General features: G+C 39.5%; 1 protein-coding gene across 1 annotated transcript in view; it reads right to left on the reverse strand.

Moving 5' to 3' along the window:
• LOC122792731 (cingulin-like) overlaps positions 1-20,952 on the reverse strand; it is a 1,533,502-nt gene that overhangs the window by 889,295 nt on the left and 623,255 nt on the right. Inside the window, exon 6 of the mRNA XM_044060313.1 lies at positions 13,694-13,744. Coding sequence (XP_043916248.1) covers positions 13,694-13,744 — 51 coding nt within the window. The remainder of the gene's footprint in view (positions 1-13,693; positions 13,745-20,952) is intronic.

A 20,952-nucleotide genomic window follows, 5' to 3' on the forward strand; every position in this document is an offset into this window, starting at 1 on the left:
TGTGAATTAATTTCACGTGTTCTGAGCTTTCATCATGTGTAGTCCTTGAATGGGGAATTAACAGAATGTGTGAAGAAATGAACTCTGATTCTGTCCTGCTGTTACTGCTAACAGTGCAGAAAACCCCCTCACTAGAGCTTGAATTTCTACATGCTTCCATGCTACTCAAGTTAGGGCAGACTTCCCAAGCATCATCTGAAATGAAAATGTCCCAAAGAAAGCCACCGTGTGACATGGGAAATGAGGAGTTTTTTTTGTCTTTTTTTTTTGGGGGGGGGGGGGTTTAAGTTGACTACAAGTGACTGAAACAGACTTAGGATTGTACTGGTAAGTTTCATTAAATGAATCCTCAATCTAAGTTACTATCCAAATAAGGAAAAATGTTTATCTAATACTTATTGAGGTATGCAGATACAGAAACCAAACATTTGGTGAATGTTCTTGGGAATGTGAACAGACAAAAGTGAACAGATGCAAAATGAAAGGGAGAATGAACTACTTGCAGTCTCAGCTACTGAACTGGCCATATAAGAATTTGGATTTATGCAATCTCCATATCCAGGACTGGTATAAGGAGTTTGTTCCTGTAAATCATACACCATAATGATTTTTTTGTGTGTGGGCAAGCTGGATGAGGTCACATAAATATAGTACAGATCCCAATTTTTTCCCTTCTGGAGCACCACAAACAACTTGAAGCAAAAAACGTAGCATTTCTGATGCAATGCCTTCTTCTTTAACAAATGGGTCTACAAAACTAAAACATCTTGAACCCGATGAGGAAGGTAATGTAGAAATCTGATAGAATTCTATTGAACAGCCTTGTGAAATGGTCTGCAGAATTCATAAATCTACAGTAACAGCTTTCTACAGTGCAACATACTACTAAACATGGTGCCCAGTAGTACTGGGAATCTAGGCAGAGGCCAAGATCTACTATGCTTCCCTACTGATATAGAGATGGCTCAGGACTGCTTTTTGCTGAGATGTTAATGAGAGGGCATCTGACTTTCTCAAAAGGGTCTTACAAAAATTAAGAAATAGGTGTAGTGCATGAAAGAACTGCATAACTACTTACCTTGTTCTGTCGTTTATTTTTAGGTCTTCCAAAATGTCATCAGCAGACTCCCAGAGTAGCATAACTGTTAAAAATATGGTATCTAATGACTTGCGTTTAGCACCTTATGACCAAGTTTGCATTTTTAATACAATCTCAAGCTAGAAGCCCATAAATGATAAATCTACCGCATCATAAGCTCACTTAAAAATATAAATCCAGAATGATTATATAAATGCAGTTTACTTTCTCACTGTATACTCTTGAAAGGTGGTTACACCGAGGCGCTGGAGAATTTGCTTTTGGATTTGACTTTGGTTCCTGTTTTTCGATTCCTGACTTCTGAAGATTTTGCTGTTTTGGTATTGTTTTGGATCAGAGTTGTTTCTATCTGAAGGTGTGTGGAGTGGAGTTTGTGCAATTACTTTCTCACTATAATTCAAAATGGTAACATGGAAAACTACCTTCACTGAACCAAAAACAACTTATATTTACTAAATCCACAATATGAGAAGACTAGGGAAATGGCAACATCATGGTTCACACCAACAGTGGTTTTTAGCATGACAATTTCTTTCTAATGGTACAACACTAAATTTGTCATGTCGATGGCAATACATGCACTTGGCAGTTCTACAGTGGAGATCAGTATAAGGATAATTTTGTTAATAAAAGAGGCCTACTGATAATGAGTTCTGAATTAGCCAGGTGTGTGTGTGTGTGTGTGTGTGTGTGTGTGTGTGTGTGTGAGAGAGAGAGACAGACATGTATGGAGAACTGAATATGGTCAAACTGTCATCAAATTGACCAACAGACGATAGGACTTGCCAAGAAAAAATTTCCAAATGGTGCATTTCCACTGTGGGCTCTCAGTAAAATTGGTGTCAGAATTTCACACAGACAGGATTAAGTAAGCTTTACTCAGGTGACATTAGGACAGTTTTATATATCTACATGTAAGAGTGAACTTCAGAGCAGGGGTGTAGCCAGATATTACATTTTCTACTCAAACTTAAAGTTGCTGCCCCCACTACTAACCTATCACTTTAAAAATGTACTCAACTCTCAAAATGCCACCCCACAGATATATAGGAAGAGAGACACTGTTTTCAACAGTTACCATTTATATATATAAACACAAGCTTTAGAAGTGTACTCCTTTTGCACAAGAATTCCTTGTATACTTACATACTGCAAATATTAATTTATGCAGTTCTAAAAAGTGTGGATATTTCCAACAGATACTCAGAAAAAAGTACTTATTTGAGTACACTGAGTATGCCAAGCTACACCCTTGCTTCAGAGCATTGATAGAACAAAAAAAAGCTCAATCTCACAATATGAAGATTCAAATTACCTATATAAAGAAAAAAATAGTTTTTGTACCCCCTACACACAAACTCCAAGACTGCGCAACAATGGGGAAAGGGCAAATTCCCACTCCCAGATATACCGCAATCTTCTGCAATCATTTATGTCAGCAGAAGCAACTGAATAAAGACATTAGATATTTCAAACATTTAAAAAAAACTAATGGTTTCCATACATACACATATGTGTATGCATATATGTTTATATGATTATATGTATAAATGAAAAATATAGACCTGTAGATATATAGATAGATATATAGAGATATAAATGGACACATTTGGAAATACAAGACTGCAACACAGTGAGCACAATAAAAATATTTCCCTCACACACACCTCCTGGACCACACTCTTTCGAAGGTAGGGAAGAAATCTGTTGACTACATTGAAAGTATACGGCCAAGCACTTCTTGTTCAATACACTACAAGAATGTTACATGTTTTACACTTATGTCTGATTACATTTACTTTGTATTTTGTGTCCTTCTGGTTATGAGGAGTATCTTGATTTTTAAATGCTCTCTCTCATCTTAACCCCTTCCTTTTCAAATAGGCAACAAACTCTTCATGAATGTTTAATCCTGGTGGATAGCAAGCATTTAGTCTCACTTGCCACTGACTTAAAACACCAATTAATTTATCTGATCATGTGCTGAAAGTTTTTTTTTGTATATAATGATGGTTTTAGAAAACATTATTCAATCTGAAGCTCATTATTTTGGAGACAAAAACACTTGCTGATAATGTTCCATGTTTAATAAAAGGTTTTGTTACAAGGTTACACTGAGATGAGAAACTCTTGATGTTCATCAGTTATTTTTGTAATCTATAGCCTGCTACAAGCAAAAGAGGAGAGACATACCTTGCTTGCTTCCTTTATCTTTGCTTCTTAATAGCTACACTAGCAAACTGGCATGTGTGCATTCTAAGATATCATGCTGCTGTCCCCAAAGAAACAGGAGAATTAAAAAGCCACATCATAAGAATGGAAAGAAAAGCACTGTCATTCAATTCCAGTATAGAACATACTCTACCATACGTTATATGCATCTTTGTCTTCTGCCTGAAACTGGGGAAGCACACATGGAATAACTTCCTATACAACTGCTATGCAGTACGGCTTAGCAGAAACCGGACACAAATATTTTGCTTGTGTACTCTGACTTAGTTGCCAGTGACCAGGTTAACATGCACCCCAAGTATACAGTAACAAAAGAATTTAAGTACTGACGCTGCTGGGATGCAGTGGACTGCAGAAATCTAACACAAGTTTAACTTAGTCAATAGCAACCTCAGTGGAGTAAACATGCAGCCCAAGGGGAAAGAGCAATTCAAAATGCACCACGCCAAACTGGTTACAATAACCAAGTGTGAGAAAATTACATTCTGATGACTGGCTTGGCTCACCCTGTTCCAATAAGAAAGCTTTTTTATACATATTAATGTGAGAAAATCGCACCTGAAAAAAAGATAAATACATCTGTCTGGTTAACAAACCGAATAAAAAAGAAAATGGGTAATATCTAGCAGGAAGCTACCACATCAACTGCTGTTTACAACACATAAATACAATAAAATAAATAAGTAAACCAAGCAAGCACCACTAATGCTACTTTTTTAAAGTATTTTGACTGCGTGGGACAAGGTATTTTGCCAGTTACTGCTTGCTGAAAATAGGTAAGTTAGTCTATTTTCTTATCTTTCTCAAACATGAATGCATGTAAGCGGACAAGTATTCAACACATCATCACATACACAGCTGTCAAATCACTCAGTGACTTCTCCATGCAGCTGTTTTCAGAGTATTACAAGTTAACAGTTTTAGTAATCTTATAGTGCAAACAGAATAATTTTGAGGTCAGACTAATGGCATCAAAATGAATACGTGGTAAACAGCTGTGGCATATATATATATATATATATATATATATATATATATATATATATGTATATATATGTATATATATATATATATATATATATACACACACACACACAGTTTTTTTTTCTTTTTAACTTTATGCTATTTACATCATACAAAGATACCATATTATGAATTTTTGGGTCATCTTTCTAAACAACTATACAGAGCAGAAGATAACTTATGTAAAAGGCAAAAGGAAGTCAAACAACACAATGTCTGGGATGAGAGAGTGTATGAACTCTCTTACTGGTTTTCATAAAAACTAACAGCAGAGGAGGAGGAAACACAGACAGAAAGAAAAACGAGATTAAATACATGATAATAAATAGAATAGCTTCTTAAGTATCAAGCTAAAAAATAACTGGCTTGAAATCTCTAGTCATATGCAGATGTCTTGAGTTCGCTCCCAATATTACAAAGAGCATTACTAGTTATGTTACTGGAAAACTTCCACTACTGTTTTTTGGTGACGTACACACTACACAGGTGCATTCTTTTTAAACATATCACACACAACATGAAAAGGGACAATGATTAGTGACTACAAAGAATAAGCAGCAGCAATAATTAGTAAATAACACCCGAGAACCCTCTTTGGTGGGTGTATGACTATAAAGGCTCCCAAGAAGTATACGAACCTCCAAGGACACCGGAGAAAGTTCAAAATGTTAAATTCTGTGCTACCGAATGGCCGAAGGACACCTGACTCCTGCAGTCACATTGCCAGTGACAAACCTAGGTAGAAATATAAACCAGTGAGCAAGTGGCTGTGGCACAAATGTCTGCAGTACTGACATTTTTGAAGACAGTGTAGCCCACTCTCCTAATGGTGTGATCCTTGAGAACAGCACTTTTCAATAGGGAGCAAACCACCTGATAGGCTGATGACAACAGTCAGCAGTCTGCCTGGAGAGGGCAACTATTAGCTCCACCCTTACTGGAGAAAAAATGAGAAACATCTTCCAAAACTCACTGAGGACGCAAGTCCAAGGTGTGAAGGGCTCCCTTCACCTCTGCTTTCTGCCCCTGGAAAAAAAAGAGAGAGAGAGAAACAGGAAGATGAATGGCCTGGTTCAATGACAATTTAAAAAATACTTTTGGAAGGAAACATGGACTTGTCCTAACTGACACTACATCAGTCGGAAAAAAACCTCTTCCCATGAAGCATCTCTCGGGAATTCCAAGACGTTCAGCTGCAGAAATGGAAGGCCCACATTGAGCCTGGAAGGTATTAGTCTGCTGGCGCAAGGGAGTCTCCCTGCACCACTGGTGACTCTGGATTGACTAATGACCTGGGAAGTTAGCCGGTCAGCCTCAGCAGCCAATAGCCAGCACAACTATCTGGAAGAAACAGGGATGGATCATAACTGTACTGCCTCCTTGCAATGAATGGATGAAACTGCATACATGCAAGTAACACTGCAGCATACTAAGTTGCAATGGAAAAAGTAGGAGAATAAAAAAGAAAAAAAATAGAACCACTATAAGAGGGGGAAGTCTGACTGTAGCCAAATTCCCCTCCCCAATGTGAGGGGCAACCAAACCAAAACATCTTAATAGGCGTTATTCCTTGAATAGGTAGGCATTGCTCTAATGAAGACTGGGAAATGGAGGAAGATTGAGTCATACAGAGAGAATGCAAAGAAGCCCTGATATCAAACAAATACAAAAAGAAACAGAGACTGGAAGGAACTCCCATAACTCCAGTGCCTGGAAACAACCATCTGACAGCAGATGATAACCCACAAGGTCCACAAGCAAGCAGTAACACCTCAGACCCAAAACCACATAGTCCAATACTACCTGGATCTTCACGCATGCAAAAAGCACAGTAAAGACATTGTCCAACATTAAGCCCAGAAGATGCATTAACATCTGAGATACGACTCACTTGCAACATGTAGTGCACGTGACTTTTTAGGCCATTTCTAAAGGCAGGAGCGCTCAACGATGAAGAATGTTCAGCTCTGTGTTGAAGACAATCCCCTCAAACAGGCTCAAGGGAATATCTGGCAATTTATGGAAAACCCCATGGCCCACAACCAAAGAAGCATTCAAACCAAGGATGCTACTGAAGAATCTCTTAATTAATGGGTTACCAATACCTAGTTATTCAAATGACAGAACAAATTGAGATTCTTCTCCAAAGACATCAATAAACGGTTAGCACACAGTAAAACATTAAAGTGGCAGCGGCGAAGCCAGCCTAACCCTGGTGATAAGTTTGGCATAATGGTTAAGGTCTTAAACTCATAAATACAAGGTTCGGGGTTTGGTTCTAACCGCTCATTATTGGCTTGGTTTAAATGGCCAGAGCAGTTAGCCTAGTAATCGCCTATGAACCTAGGACTGCAGAGAAACCATGCAATGCTCACCCCCACATCAGCACCTCGCATCACTCTGGAAGTGAGCTATGAGAGTATTTTTCTGTCAAATCATAACTCCAGCCTCTGATGACTGTCTAAGTCACTGCATCTCAGAGTATTTAGAGTCCCTCCTCTTGATGTAGATGTGCTTCCACACACACACGCCCCCTGACAGCTACAGTCACAAGATTGGAATACAAACCTACGTATCCTCAGCAAACAATAACTGTGCAGGTCTCTCCTTGTATTGGAGTATTGGGTTATGAGAAACCAGCTCCCCCCACCTGGAATGTGCAAGCCAGTGTTAGCTTCACTTTCTCGTCCTCCCACTCAGCATTTTCAGTACTGCAGCTACTATGCGAGTTCTGGACTTCTGGGTTGGAGCCAGGGCTTTACTATAGTATGTCACAGAGCAAAGCCTAAACATACAGTTTTTAGTTAATATACTATAACTGTAGATGTTTGAGTGAGGTCACTACTTATTGTCATTACTTTAGACAACTCTGACCCAGGTTGAGGTCTGCATCTGGCCAGGCATTTATAGCAAAGCACGTTTATCTCTACACTGGTTGATGTCAACATTAAAACGGAAGTCTCTATGCACCTGGTACAAAAACTGATATATGGATGCCCATTTCTAGTCCCTTCTTACACTTCAACTATGCAGGCTGGGAAAACATAACCAGAAAACCTTAGGTTCCTAGGAAAGGCTCAGGATACCAGGACTATACAGGTGAGAATGTTACCCTCCTACGATGCCTGAACAAAAAGAGGTGAAGGGAGCAATAGAAAACATCAGTTAATTGTCCCATGGACTTTACAGCAGAAATAAATACAGCATGCTTTCCACTTAGAAATCATCTGTTTGGATACAGAAACCATTTGTATCTTTTCAGCAAAGACAATAAAAATGTTGCTCAACCTTCCTAAAATATTTTGACCTGTACAAACAGAATCTCAATTGCATGTGAACATCCACAGAATACAAGAATTTGCCTTACTTGCTCTGGGAAGAAAACAGAAAAACACTTCCTACTGAATAACTTAAGTACTACCACTGTAATTACTTTAGATATAAAGAAGAGGTTAGTAGCACAATATGACCATGTCTGTTTTGCAATTCTGAATCCTTCCTAGCTGAGGTAACTGCAACTGGAAACAAAGTTCGCCAGGAAAAAAATTGAGACCTGTCAGTGCAGGTAGTTCAGTGAGCACTAAGGTTAGTCTTTCCAGCATGAAATTACAGTCTCAAGCTGAAGCCAGAGTCTGGCTAATTAGACTGAGGTGGGATGCCATGAATATACATGGTTCTGATAAATGAGATGCTATGGGGTATCGGACTTATCCTCCAGGCTGTGATGCGCAGTGTCTTGCATTGTTACACGAGAAGCTTGGAAAAAGAACAGCCATTCTTCTATTGTCATTTGAATAAGATGAGAGAATACAACTGTCTTGGCAAATTTAGCATCATTAGGATTGCTTTACAAGCATTTCTGCAATGAGACTTGCTGGAGGAAAGGCATTGAGAAGGCCCTGGTTCCACTTAACTGATAATGCTTTTGCGGTCTTTAACACCCTTGCATGCAGTCCTCGTGCAAAACTGGAGATCTGGAGATTCACTTGGCCTGCAAACAGTTCTGTCCTTGCCCCATCCTCCTTTACAATATTCAAAAAGGTGGCTCTATGCAATGTCCACTTAACGGCAGACAGAAGTTGCCTAACAAGGGACTGTACCAAAACATTGTGTTGGCTAGATATACAAATGTTGCCTGGTAATGCAATGCTCATCCTCTATATCCCATTATGAACAGCCTGCACAGAGAGTAGAAATGGCTGCTCAGTTTTTTGATGCGTCACAGTGCAGTGATCCTCGCAATGTATGCACAGTCCAGTCAGAATTGAAGCTAACATGCCACACTAGACAGCCATTATATCCTTTATGTTGATTTTGATTCTTCTCCCTATATCTCCTTGAACCAGGATCCCTACAACTTGAAACCACTGATAGATAGTTGGCAACCTGATCTGATCTGATAGAGCTTAAACTGAACTGTTATCAGTCTCTGAAAGGAAATGGAAGTCAGTGGTTTAGAGACTTGGAGGTGCTACCTTCAGCACTCCTTGATGTCTGCAGGGATCGGTAGCAGGGCATGAACCATGGAGAATGTTTTGATTCCACAACACTAAACACAGGGCTTTAAGGAAAGTTCATGCACTGAGATGACACTGCTTTGAGATGTGGAAAAAATAAATATTTTGTTAGAAACATGTTCTAGTAAAGGGACAGCCTGTAATCTTTCAAATTTAAAATGACAGTCTATGAAATTATTTTGCCAAGAAGGGTTAAACTGCACTTCTATGCAAAAAGTGAAGCCCCTAGGCCCTGAAAGCACTGCACTGTTGAGTTTAGAGACGGATGAAGCTTCTGAAGACACTTGCACCAGGCAGTCATCCAGACAGGCTAAATGACCACCCCCTTCATCTTAATCATACAAACACCACAGCTCAGAAGGAAGGAAGGGACAGGAGAAGTAGGAGCACCTTCCACTGCCTGCAGGGTGACAGTGTCCAGATCCATTCCTCAGTTTCATCCTGTTGCCAAAACTCTGCCAAATGTTAAGTATATTCATGCATAACAAACATTTTAAGCATGTTAATATAGCTATAATGGCTTCTCTTTGGAACCATACATCATCACTAGGTAAACAATATGCATCACCAGCTATCAATCAGTGAATAAATGAATGATTGAATGACCGTATCCATAAACCTAATTGTTGCATGAATGTTTTTAAAATGTAACAGTAGAAAGCAAAAAAGGCATTTTACACACACACACACACACACACACACACACACACACACACACACACACACACACACACACACACAACAAAAATCTATTCAAGTAGGTGAAAAGAACAGATGGAATGGAAAGGACTGAAGGTGCCCATAAGTACTTAAGGCATGTGCCAAAATGTAATCATCAAATCATTTTTCAGAAACTGCCTTTTAACATAACTAATCTACAACTTTCCCTTTACTCTAATCTCAAGGTTATCTACAAATCCAACTTTTCTTAGGTTATCATACAAAATCAGCTTCAATCTGACCTTGTATAGCTAAACAATTGGCTGCAATCTAAAAAATACTACTCCTCAACCCTAAGTCCATGCTGTGTGGCACAAAGTAAAGACTAAGAAAAGCTACAAGCCTTCTCCATATCAAATATCTAAACAACCTAACTGAATCTACCACATCATTAAGATACCCTGGCATTTGGCTCGACCATTCCCTCAACTTCCAAAACCACATTCAGAAAATCAGATCCAAAATCAACTATTCTAGGCCCAAAATACATCACATTTCCTCTCACAATTTGCTTGAGAAGCCTCAAAGATGCCTTGCTTGCAAAAATAAAATATGGCATACCCCTATTTGCCACTACCTTACAAAAACACTACCACCTTAAAATCTATTTCTAATAAAATCTGCCATTTCATCACCAACTCCCCTATGTATGATCATCACTGCAATACAGTGGAAAAGGGAAATTGACTACCCATTCAAGGTAGAGATAATTTCCTCCTTGGCTCCCTTCTTTTCAAATCCATCCTAAGACACACCATCAACCTAGCTATGAGACTAACTACATCCAACTTGTACTACAACCTAAGAAGCCAATCAACTAATGTCCCTACTGTCATATCGTCATCTGCTAAACCACTTTCTAAAGACCAAACCTTCTCTGTTCTTGCCCCTAAACGGTAGCAATCATTGCCACCTGATCTTAATAGAATCATAAACTATAAACAGACCAGAGTTCAAAGAATGAATAACTAAAAGAATACAAGAACACAAGCTATGTCACAGAACTCCCTTGGTTGCACTATTGCATTCATTGGCGAAAGGCTTGGCTACTTAATCTGCTGACCTCTCCAATACAAACTCATAACCACTGCTTCCCCATTTGCCCTATCTATTCCATACTATACATCTAGTTTACACTTCTTCTATTATTGGCTCGTTTATTGAAGCTTTTAGTACTCTACAATTTATACTCCCTTCACTGCTAAAATTTCCCTCCATACTTGGCATACTACATGCATATCTATTTGCATCTTTATTATGTTATGTCACTATACTGTATAATATGCAAAGACAAAACAAGTCTGACTACCACAGTCCAGAGCATAAACTAATACTTTTAATAAATAAACATGAGTGGATAAGCGCTTTTGGCTACATACCCTTCATCAGATCTGATCAGAGATGAGCACTTATCCACTCATGCTTATTTCAATTGTTTATTAAAAGTATTAGTTTATGCTTTGGACCGTGGTAGTTGGCTTACATACTGTATAATTTAGTTGCACATTTATTATGCAAGTGTTACTAAGTACATAACTCAGACTGAGCCTGCAAATGGTCAAATTTGATCAATGCTCTACCCCAGTAAACAAAATTAAAAAAGTAAATAAAATCAGTGGCATGGTATACTTATCTTTCTGCACGTCTGTGTCTGCATGTTGATCTAGTTATAGTTTCATAGGTTAGTGCATAGCTAGCTGCCCTTGCAGGACATTTCATGCCTAGCTAGTTTCCCTTTTGGCACTTGAATTAACCTATCTCATTTGGCTAGCAACTGGTCTTACCCATCATATAATCGATAATTATACATTACACCTGATAAGAGTAACTGTTTTAATACTATAGATAATTTTGGGGGACCCATGCATGGGATAAAGCTTTTAGGAGTTACATCTGTCCATTAGTAGTACTGGGGGCAGTCCTGGGGTAAATTTTCTGTTTCCCATCCACAGATCCAAGTTGTGCTTGACTAGGGAGGGACAGGGACGAACTTGTTTTATGTGGATGTGGAGTCCTTTACATAGCATGTGTTTCCTTTGTGAAATATAACTCTCTCTCCAAACTGTTCTTTTGATGCTGCAGAAGAGGTTCAGATCTCTAGACAGAGTACTTCTGACTCCATCTGACTTGCTGAAGAGCAGAAAAACCATCAGTAAGGGGTCGGAGGATGCCTTGTATGGCAGACACAGATCACCTCTTAGCAGTCTGTAGGATACAGAATATAGCGACAGGGCTTTGAGTACAAAGTAGGACACATTGTTTACACCTTGTATCCTTTTAATAAGGTATCCCTGTGGGGTTCCAGTTGCAGCATATGTCTGGACTGATATACACCAAAGGGAATATTATACTAAATGAGTGGCCTAATGAAGGTCGAGTAAAGGGAGACAATGACAAGCCTAAATATAGACGCAATCCTTTTGTTTATAAGCTGTGCAGTGTAGAAGGACTTTCTTATAACTATGGACACATGCTGGTCAAAAGTTAGGTCATTGTTATAACCTCAATCTTTCAAATCTGTTTTTCATTACATTGAGTGCTACATTAACAGTGTGCACTGCATTCATATTCAACTGTTACTACACATACTATGACTGGTTAAAAGCCATACACATTAAAGTGGTTTTATTTCCATGTATTTATACTTTTGCATACTTGTGCATAAAGATGAAGTCCATTTATTAAATTATTATGTTATGCTTTAAATGCAATTAAATTGCACCACATACTGCTTAGGGACAGGGAAAGCACAATTGTGCAGTTTGTAAACTTGCGTTACCAGCTAGGACATACATAAAATTATAACTCAAGCAACCAAATCAAAGCACTTGCTCAATCTGCAACTACACTTTTTCAGTAACAAACTCGGAGGACAATGGCCATGTGCCCTAATGTAAATAATGACTCCTGACACTTGATATTTTCAAACAATGGGCATAGCCTGACCACATCGCTGCTTGCTGGCATAACGATTAAGGTCTTTACCTCACAGGTACAAGGGACAGCTTGCAGGAGCACACAACTGAAAATATTTAAGAATATTCAGGTGCATAGAGTTGGCTGCATAAATTTGTCATCACGTGCGTACACACAGATTTACAGGTGCGTGCATTATATATGTGTATACATATACACACACACACACATATATATATATATATATATATATATATATATATATATATATATATACATACATACACACACACACACATACATATATATATATATATATATATATATATATATATATATATACATACATACACACACACACACACACACACACATACATATATATATATATATATATATATATATATATATATATATATATACACACATACACAAACACACACACACACAATTGCTCCCTTTCATAAAATACATGCAAAGCTTCCACCATGGGTATGCAACTTACTGCACATCTCATTTTAATGTATTGAAAAGGGATACACCTTTAAGCAAAAATGTTAAAAGATATCAGTCCGTACACACTGCCCCTAGTCTATTGACATTAAAAAAAAAATAAAGAACTCACAACAGCACACAAACACGAGGAAATATTTTTAAAGACCCAGGGGGAAAAGTTATCAATTCTAGAGGAAGGATTTGCTGGAGGTGGAGATGCAGAGATCTGTTGTCAATCCTTGGGAATACCATAACAACTTGAAACTCCTTGTTTCATGATCTCAGTGTTATTTAATTTGGCTAAATCCTACTTTGTAAATTCACTCATCAATAAAAACAGAATATGCTGTAAACAAACTTTTACTTCATTTCTTGCTAGTCTTTCTGAACCTTAAGATAAACTGCATTTATTACAGTGTCAACAGTTAAGAGTCCATTATGGTGCACTACATGGTCCAAGGTGCAGGACTGCAACTACAGAGAGATTCAGAAAAGGCAAAACTGACTTGGGGGGAGTTAGCTGTTTTAGAAAAATCAAGCACAAAGCAACTGCAACATAAATGCATGGATTGATTTCTAACTTCAAAACCCCATTACTGGATTGCTGGTGGTAGCTACAGTACTGTTATTCTGAAACACAAATTATTTCCACAATGTATTAAACATATAAATTCTTTAGCAAATTACTAACCCTTAAGCTTCCACGACTACCCACAGACATTCGCTCATCTTCATCAGAGGCCTGTTTAAGACAAACAGCAAAGGAAAAAGAAAAAAGGTCATAAGAAACAATACAGTGGCAGCAATTAAAAGGTGCTACAGCTGAGGATGGAATAACTTTTGAACAAACAAACTGGCAGGTCTGCTTGCAAGTCATCTTTTATCTGGACTTTTTGTTCAGCAAGATATGATTTGGGTAAGACACTATCATCACCCGTGTGCCAAATTTGCTTTTAGACCCATAGCAATTAAACAGACAAGTTCAGGCTTCTTATTAAGTGTACTATCACATACATCCAAAGAGATAAAATACTCTGAAAATGAGGGCGACAGAAACAGTCAGTCAGTACAGCAAAGCAAAATCATCTTAGCCACATACTATGTTCCCGTATTCCCCAAAAGGAGAGCAGTGTACCCTGCCTTTACATCTAATACTTGCTTTTCTGAAGCTCTCCTTGGGTAAAAAAAGCTAGACCCGCTCTTTTCCATTTGCTTGCCCCAAAAAACAGAAAGTATGAAGATCGCTGCTTAGCATAATGAGCATACAAGAGCAGGCAAATGTTCAGAGTAACAAACTTTACATTTTGGAGAGATACACTGAACATATTACTGGCTCAAAGAAAGGTTAAGAACAGATGGTTTATCAAACACACCATGGAAGTTTATTTTGCTGTGTGTATTACTACTTTATACATTACAAATATGTCAGGTATTATTCTTCCATTAAATTTAAATTTACTTACAGGAAGAAAGGTAACAGAGTGTGGATGCATTTATCAAAAAATACACAAATTTAAGAACTTTGGGTATGCCTTAAGACAGAGGCAGTGAATACTACATTTAATATGTATTTATTTTATAAAGGTCAACTATCTGTAGCAGCAGAGACAAACTATTTTACATTTCTTTACAGAGCAATAGTGGTAATTATGACTTGACAATGTTAGGGTAATCAAAGAGTGGTCCCACTTGTAACAAGAACCAAGAATACAGCTAAATCTTTGCACCCATCATATCCTGATATATGTCATTGGTTTCAAAGCAGATTTTTCAAACAATGATAACATGAGGAAAGATCACACTGTAATGAGCTTCAAACATGAAAATAACATCACATAATAATCGTTAGTCCGAGTTTTCTAATGAGACAAGTAGTAAAAGATAAAATGGACACAAAAGATAACTTCAAAATGAACCCCCAGTGTGTCAAATATTCTGTTTCTTAATATGGTTTGGGTATAAAACAGACACAATGAGCAATCAAAGCAACATTTGGCTTCCCTGCCCATGCAAAATAAAAAGGTGCAAAACTGTATGCTTAACTACATTTTAGTTCTTTCCCATTGTGCAACTGTTTTTTTTACAAAAATCACTAACAGCACTACAGGGGTAGTAGTTTGCCACATTAGCTTAATGGAAAATAACTAAAGGTTGGATGTTTCTCTCTTCTTGATCACAGCAATCAAGCTGCAGTAGTCAACTTGCTTAACAGAAGTACATTCAGTACTTCTCATCGCCAAAGGAGCTCTTGGAATCCTTATAACTGCCCCTCTCAAAGGTAACCTATTGATAAAGCCATTCAGCATGTTAAATACTGCTTTATTTACTTAAAGCATTGGTGTGAAGTTAATTACTACCAATGAGTGATTTAAACTTTTTTGCTGTCTGTCATGATTTCTTCATGAAATTTGCTTTTCTGCTAATTCTTCAGCTCTCGTGTGCCTTGCCAGAGCAATTATTAACATAGAAGGAACTCATGACTGCCTGCAAGGTACACGTTCACAACAAATTAAGCATAACTGAACAAAGCATTGTAATCTTGGCAAGTTTTGGTGTTACAGTTTACACTAAATAGAAGTGCAGCTCTAAGAAGACAAGCAGCACTATAGGTCTTATTAGAGCTCAATATTTAAATGTCCATGGCCATAGTAATAGATCTATATGGGATACAAAAACTAGGTGACTCTACTTCTAATTACATGTCTGCAGTCCACATGCTACATGGCATTCTACTGAAGAAAAACTGGAAATTAACCGTCAAGCATCCAAGGACACTTCATACTAACATGCAGATAGGTTCTTTCATCATAGATCTGGGTTTATGGCTGTATCTTTAAAGTTTCAGCTTTATTATATGTAACTTTAATACTGACAAGTAAATTATTGTTTTAGTGCCTTACAGTGGCATTTGCTGAAGATACTGCTGGACATTAAATAAACCACTGGGTTCTAACTCAGGTTTGTTAATTCTGCAATGAACAAATATACAAACAATTAACTGGGAAGTTTCCTTTAAACGTTACAACACACACATTAAAACCCTGTGCGACAGTGACCACACACACCTGACAAGGATCTCATTGCCAGGGGAATGTAAGCAGCCCAGACATCCCACATTGTCAAAGAGAGTTGATGCACATATAACAGTTCCTATAGCAAAAAGCACTGAACAACTCTCACATACTGCCATGGAATGCCTTTGTCAATTAAATTTCTACTCGGCACAGAACAGACCCGTGTGACATTACATTAGTGATGCACGTCAGCTTCTTATTTTCCTTCTCATCTGAAATCCACTAACATTCCTGGAAAAACTTTGCTATCAGGAACCATTAATGAAATAAAAAGTTATGTATTTACCATTACTTGTCATCTGTGTAATCCAATTTCATTCCTCCTCACCACTGGGTCATAGGATCCGACATCAGATACAATATGGCCATTCCAAAAGACTGATGCTTCAAGTTCAAGCTCCTCCCACTCCCATAATGCCCTGCATTTCCTCTAACTCCTCAGATCGAGTGTACTGCCCCAGAAAATAGAAATAAGTATAAAAACATAACTTAGAAACACAATATCATCACCCTAACCTGGAGCTCAAATTAGAAAACTATGGAAGTGTGATTCTTCTAGATACCTCTAAACTTTTTGGAAGGGGGAAGGTTGGGTGGGATGTGAGGAAGAATGAAATTGAGTAACACAGATGCCAAGTTATGGTAAGTACATAACTTCTAAATCTGATGTCCATATTTATTCTTCTTCACCACTGGGTTAGAGTTATCAGCTACTTGACTTCATGGGTAACCGCTATGGAAGGATATGCCTGAGCAATGCTGAGTCAAAGGATGCTCAGTCTCTGGACACTATATCCAATTTGTAATACGAGACAAACGTAAGCACCTTTGACCAAGGTGCCACAGCACAAATTTCATCAATAGAGGTTCTAGCTGAAAAGGCCAAAGAAGTGGCCACTGACCTGATAAAATGGGCTTTCGCTGGATGGGGCAACTGCAAACCCTTTAAAGAACAGATGGTGGACATGCAATTAATGATCCATTTCCTTAGGGATACTTTACACACTGCTTGGCCTAGCCATCTGGGTGAAAAGGATATGAATAGCTGCTTAGATATCCTATGTTCCTTTGTCCTGCATAGATAGAAATGCAACGGTCTATGAACGTCAAGTAGGTGAAGCATATATTCACCCTTGTTGGAATGGTTAGGAAAAAAGACTGGAAGATAAATGGACTGGCTAATGTTAGTCTCTGTGGCCACCTTAGGCAAAAAGGAAGGATTCGTTCTCAGAGAAACACTGTCTTTGAAAAATATATGTTGGCTTGGATGAAGTTCTGATACCCTTTTGGCTGAAGTAATGGCCACAAGAAAAATGGTGTTCCAAGATAGAAATTTTATGTTGCCGGAGTCCACCAGTTCAAAGGGTCTCCGAGTGAGACATTGTAGGATTAAAATCAGATCCGAAGATGCAGACTGGGAGTCTGAGTAGAAAAATTCCTTCCATAAAGGCTTTGCATAATCTGGATGCTGAGATGGAAGTTAGTGCATTAGAATCTTCTGCAACGTGGAAATTAGCAATTGCTAGCAATTGCAACTTAATCATAGGAAAAACTTGCTCCATCCTGAAAAAACAGAACTCAGGAAAAGAGAAATACCTGAAATGGGAGCTAAAAGGGGTCAATGTTCTGGTTCGATGCTCACACTGAAAATCTCTTCCATTCGCTATTGTACACCTTTTTTGTAGAAGGTTTTTGAGAAGCAAGTATGATTTCTCAGACAGAGGAGGTCAGCCTGGACTTTCTTAGAATCAATGGAAGTAGAGGAACCAAGCAGTTAGTCTTAGGGATTTGAGACGGAGAGGTTGGATGTTCTGATGGGTGAGAAATCAGATCCTGTTTAGGATCCAGTATCCATGGTGGATATTTGGCGTGAGACTGTAGAAAGGGAAACCATACCTGACGAGGCCAGAAAGGAGCAATGAGGATTAGAGTACTCTTTTATCCTGCTGGCTTTCTGTAGAACTTTCAGAATCAAAAGAATTGGGAACTGGAGGGTAAGCGTACAGGAGACCCGGAGGCCAATTGTGCACTAGAGCATCCCTGGGTGACTCCCCGCTTGGGGTGGGTCAGATCAAAGTAATTGCTACATTTGGTGTTCAGGGGAGATGCAAAAAGGTCGCAGCAAGGTTGGCCCCATCGGAAGAAGATTTTGTTTATTACTGATTGATTCAGGGACCGCTCATGTGAACTCAACATAAGTCTGCTGAGTCTGCCTGCTACAACATTTGTCTCCCTGGGAATGTGCACTGCAATAAGAAAGTGATTCAGAGAGATTGCCCATTCCCACACTCTCATGGCCTGCCTGCAAAATGGGTATGAATGGGTTCCCCCCTATTTGTTGATATACCAGACTAGTGACATGTCTGTGTGAACTGCTAACCAAAGGTAGGTAGTTTTGAAGTTTGCAACATCAGAAGGACTGCTCTCATTTCCAGAATACTGATGTGCAATTTGGTCTTTGTTGGGGACCACATGCCTTGGACCAATCTTTCTTCATAATGCCCAGCGACCCCAACAAGGAAGTGTCCATGGTCACTGTGGCCATTGGAGGGGGAAGGGAAAATGGCCTGTCCAGCTACACATTGCCCGATAGCATCCACCATTGAAGATGACGTTTGCAAAATTGAGTCAGCTTGAACAGGGCATTTAACGGATTATACAAAATGGACCACTGAACTGCTGGAGTCCACTGACGCACTCACAAAGAATCTTGCCAGTGGTACTAGAAGTATGCCAGTGAACATAAAACCTAAAGTTCATAGGATAAATCCTGCTGGGGGTGCGAGCATATCCAGTAAGACTTCGACTTACCACAGGAATTACACACTTCATAACATTAAATCTGCTACTTCAGTGACTGTATTCAGTTGCCTTCCTATGAACTCTGTCCTTTGCACAGGTGTTGGTTTTGACGTTACCAAATTTATTGTGATCCCCAGCTGACTGCTGGTGTCTAATAGGCACTGCATTGCTTGAATCAGTTAATGCCTCGCTAGTGCAGTTAAAAGCCAATCGTCTAAGTAAGGAAACACCTGGAATCCTTGCAGTTTCAGGTAAGCTGCCACTACTGACATACATTTGGTAAACATCCATGGGGCTGTGGTGAGTCCAAAGAGCAGTGCTCTGAATGGGTAATGATTGGCTCCCACTCGAGAGCAAGTCTCTCCTGGAGCATCTGTCGATCTTTATGTGATAGTATGCATCCTGGAGATCTACAGAGCACATCAACAGTCCCTTGTATAGTAATGGAAGATTGGACTGAAAAGTCACCATGTGAAACTGACTTCTTGACATACAGACTTGGCTTGCTCAGGTCCAATACTGGCCTTAGATCTGATGTCCTTTTTGGCATCAAAAAGAAGCATGAATAAGTCCCACATCCTTGTTGTTCAGTTGGGACCTGCTGGATGACGTTTCTCTAAGTTTTTAAAATTCTTGCATGGCATACTCCCTCTGACTGGGTAGAACATCAGGGAGATTCCTTTTGGGGGGGGGGGGGTAGGGGAGGAAGAAAAAAAGGACTGTAATAACCTCTGAAAATTATGTTTAGCATCCAGATGTCATTTGATAGTTTTGCCCAGGTGTCTAGGTGAATGAAAGTCTGTCCCCAACTGCCACTAGAGTAGGACAGTCGGGCAGCACTTCAGGAGCACTGACACACCCATTTTGCGGACCCCTCTCTGCCTCTAGGGTGGTGTCTCCCATTAAATCCTTGTCCTCTGCCTCCGGATGAGGAGTCTTCGTGAGAAACCTGGAAAGAACCATGAGACTTTCTGAACCACATTTTCTTCCTACTATGCTGATTCCTTGAAAAAGGCCTTTAAGGGGAAAAAAACTTGATCCCTACAGCAGACAGGGTCTTTCTCTCTTTATCACTGCGGGTGTTTCCTTAACCGATGGTCCAAACAAAGAAGAACCATCAAAGGGGCATTGGTAAAGGAAGCCTTGAATGGTTCTGTGAACCCGCAAAGCCTCAATCATGCATATCTCCTGAGGGCTATGCCTGATCCGGCTGCTAGAGATGTTCCTTCCGCCGCATTGGAAATCAACCTCATCGATGAATTAGACTAGGAAGCAAGAGTCAACAGCTGGGGGAACTTTGCTAAAGTCCTCCTCGAACATGTACTCGAGTTGGTGAGTTCTTTGACCAAATCCCTCTGAAGGTGAGTGAAATGTGCCAAATAGTTTAATGCTCTCAGCATAAAAGTAGCCCAAGCATAGATGTGCTTCCCGTACCTGTCCAACTCACGAGACTTCTTGTTCAGGGGATGGACAGAGGAGCTCTGTTCTGCAAACTCCTCCTTTGTGGCTGCTGACACTGATGGCATCAACTGGAATGCCTTTATTACAATGAGAGAGATCAGATGGTACGCTTAGGAACTTGTTGGTGAGCTTTGAGATGGGCACAACGGTGTCCGGTTCCTTCCAAGCCCAGCCGGAAACTAGGTCAATGAGTTCGGTGGAGTCACCCAGGTCATATATGGGCCCATCCCAAAACCCTCCAGAATCACCAATTCCTCAGAAGGAGGTGCTGGGAAGATCTTCCACCCTTTCACCTCAGGATCTCTAGGATATTTCTGAAGGAGATGTCTTCGAGTGTCGATTGAGAGGATCCTTCTCCATCACTGAAATCAGTGTCCTTGGTCAGAGACTCCGAGGAGGAGTCTACGTGCTTTCTGTTGCACATCCTCTGTGGGACAGTCAGGGAAGGACTCGGAAGAGGAGGTGTCTCCCTGTAGAGGGGCAGGCTTGGAGGACTTCCTGGACAGGCTGACCATGGACAGAATGACTGGGACCAGTGCTTGTACCAGATGAGGACTGTAGAGGTTCCGGGGGGGGGGGGCATGCATTTCTAGGCCTAGAGAATGCCCTCTTT

Source organism: Protopterus annectens, chromosome 2.part0 (assembly GCF_019279795.1).
Source record: "Protopterus annectens isolate FY-2018-M chromosome 2.part0, PAN1.0, whole genome shotgun sequence".
NCBI classification, from domain to species: domain Eukaryota; kingdom Metazoa; phylum Chordata; order Ceratodontiformes; family Protopteridae; genus Protopterus; species Protopterus annectens.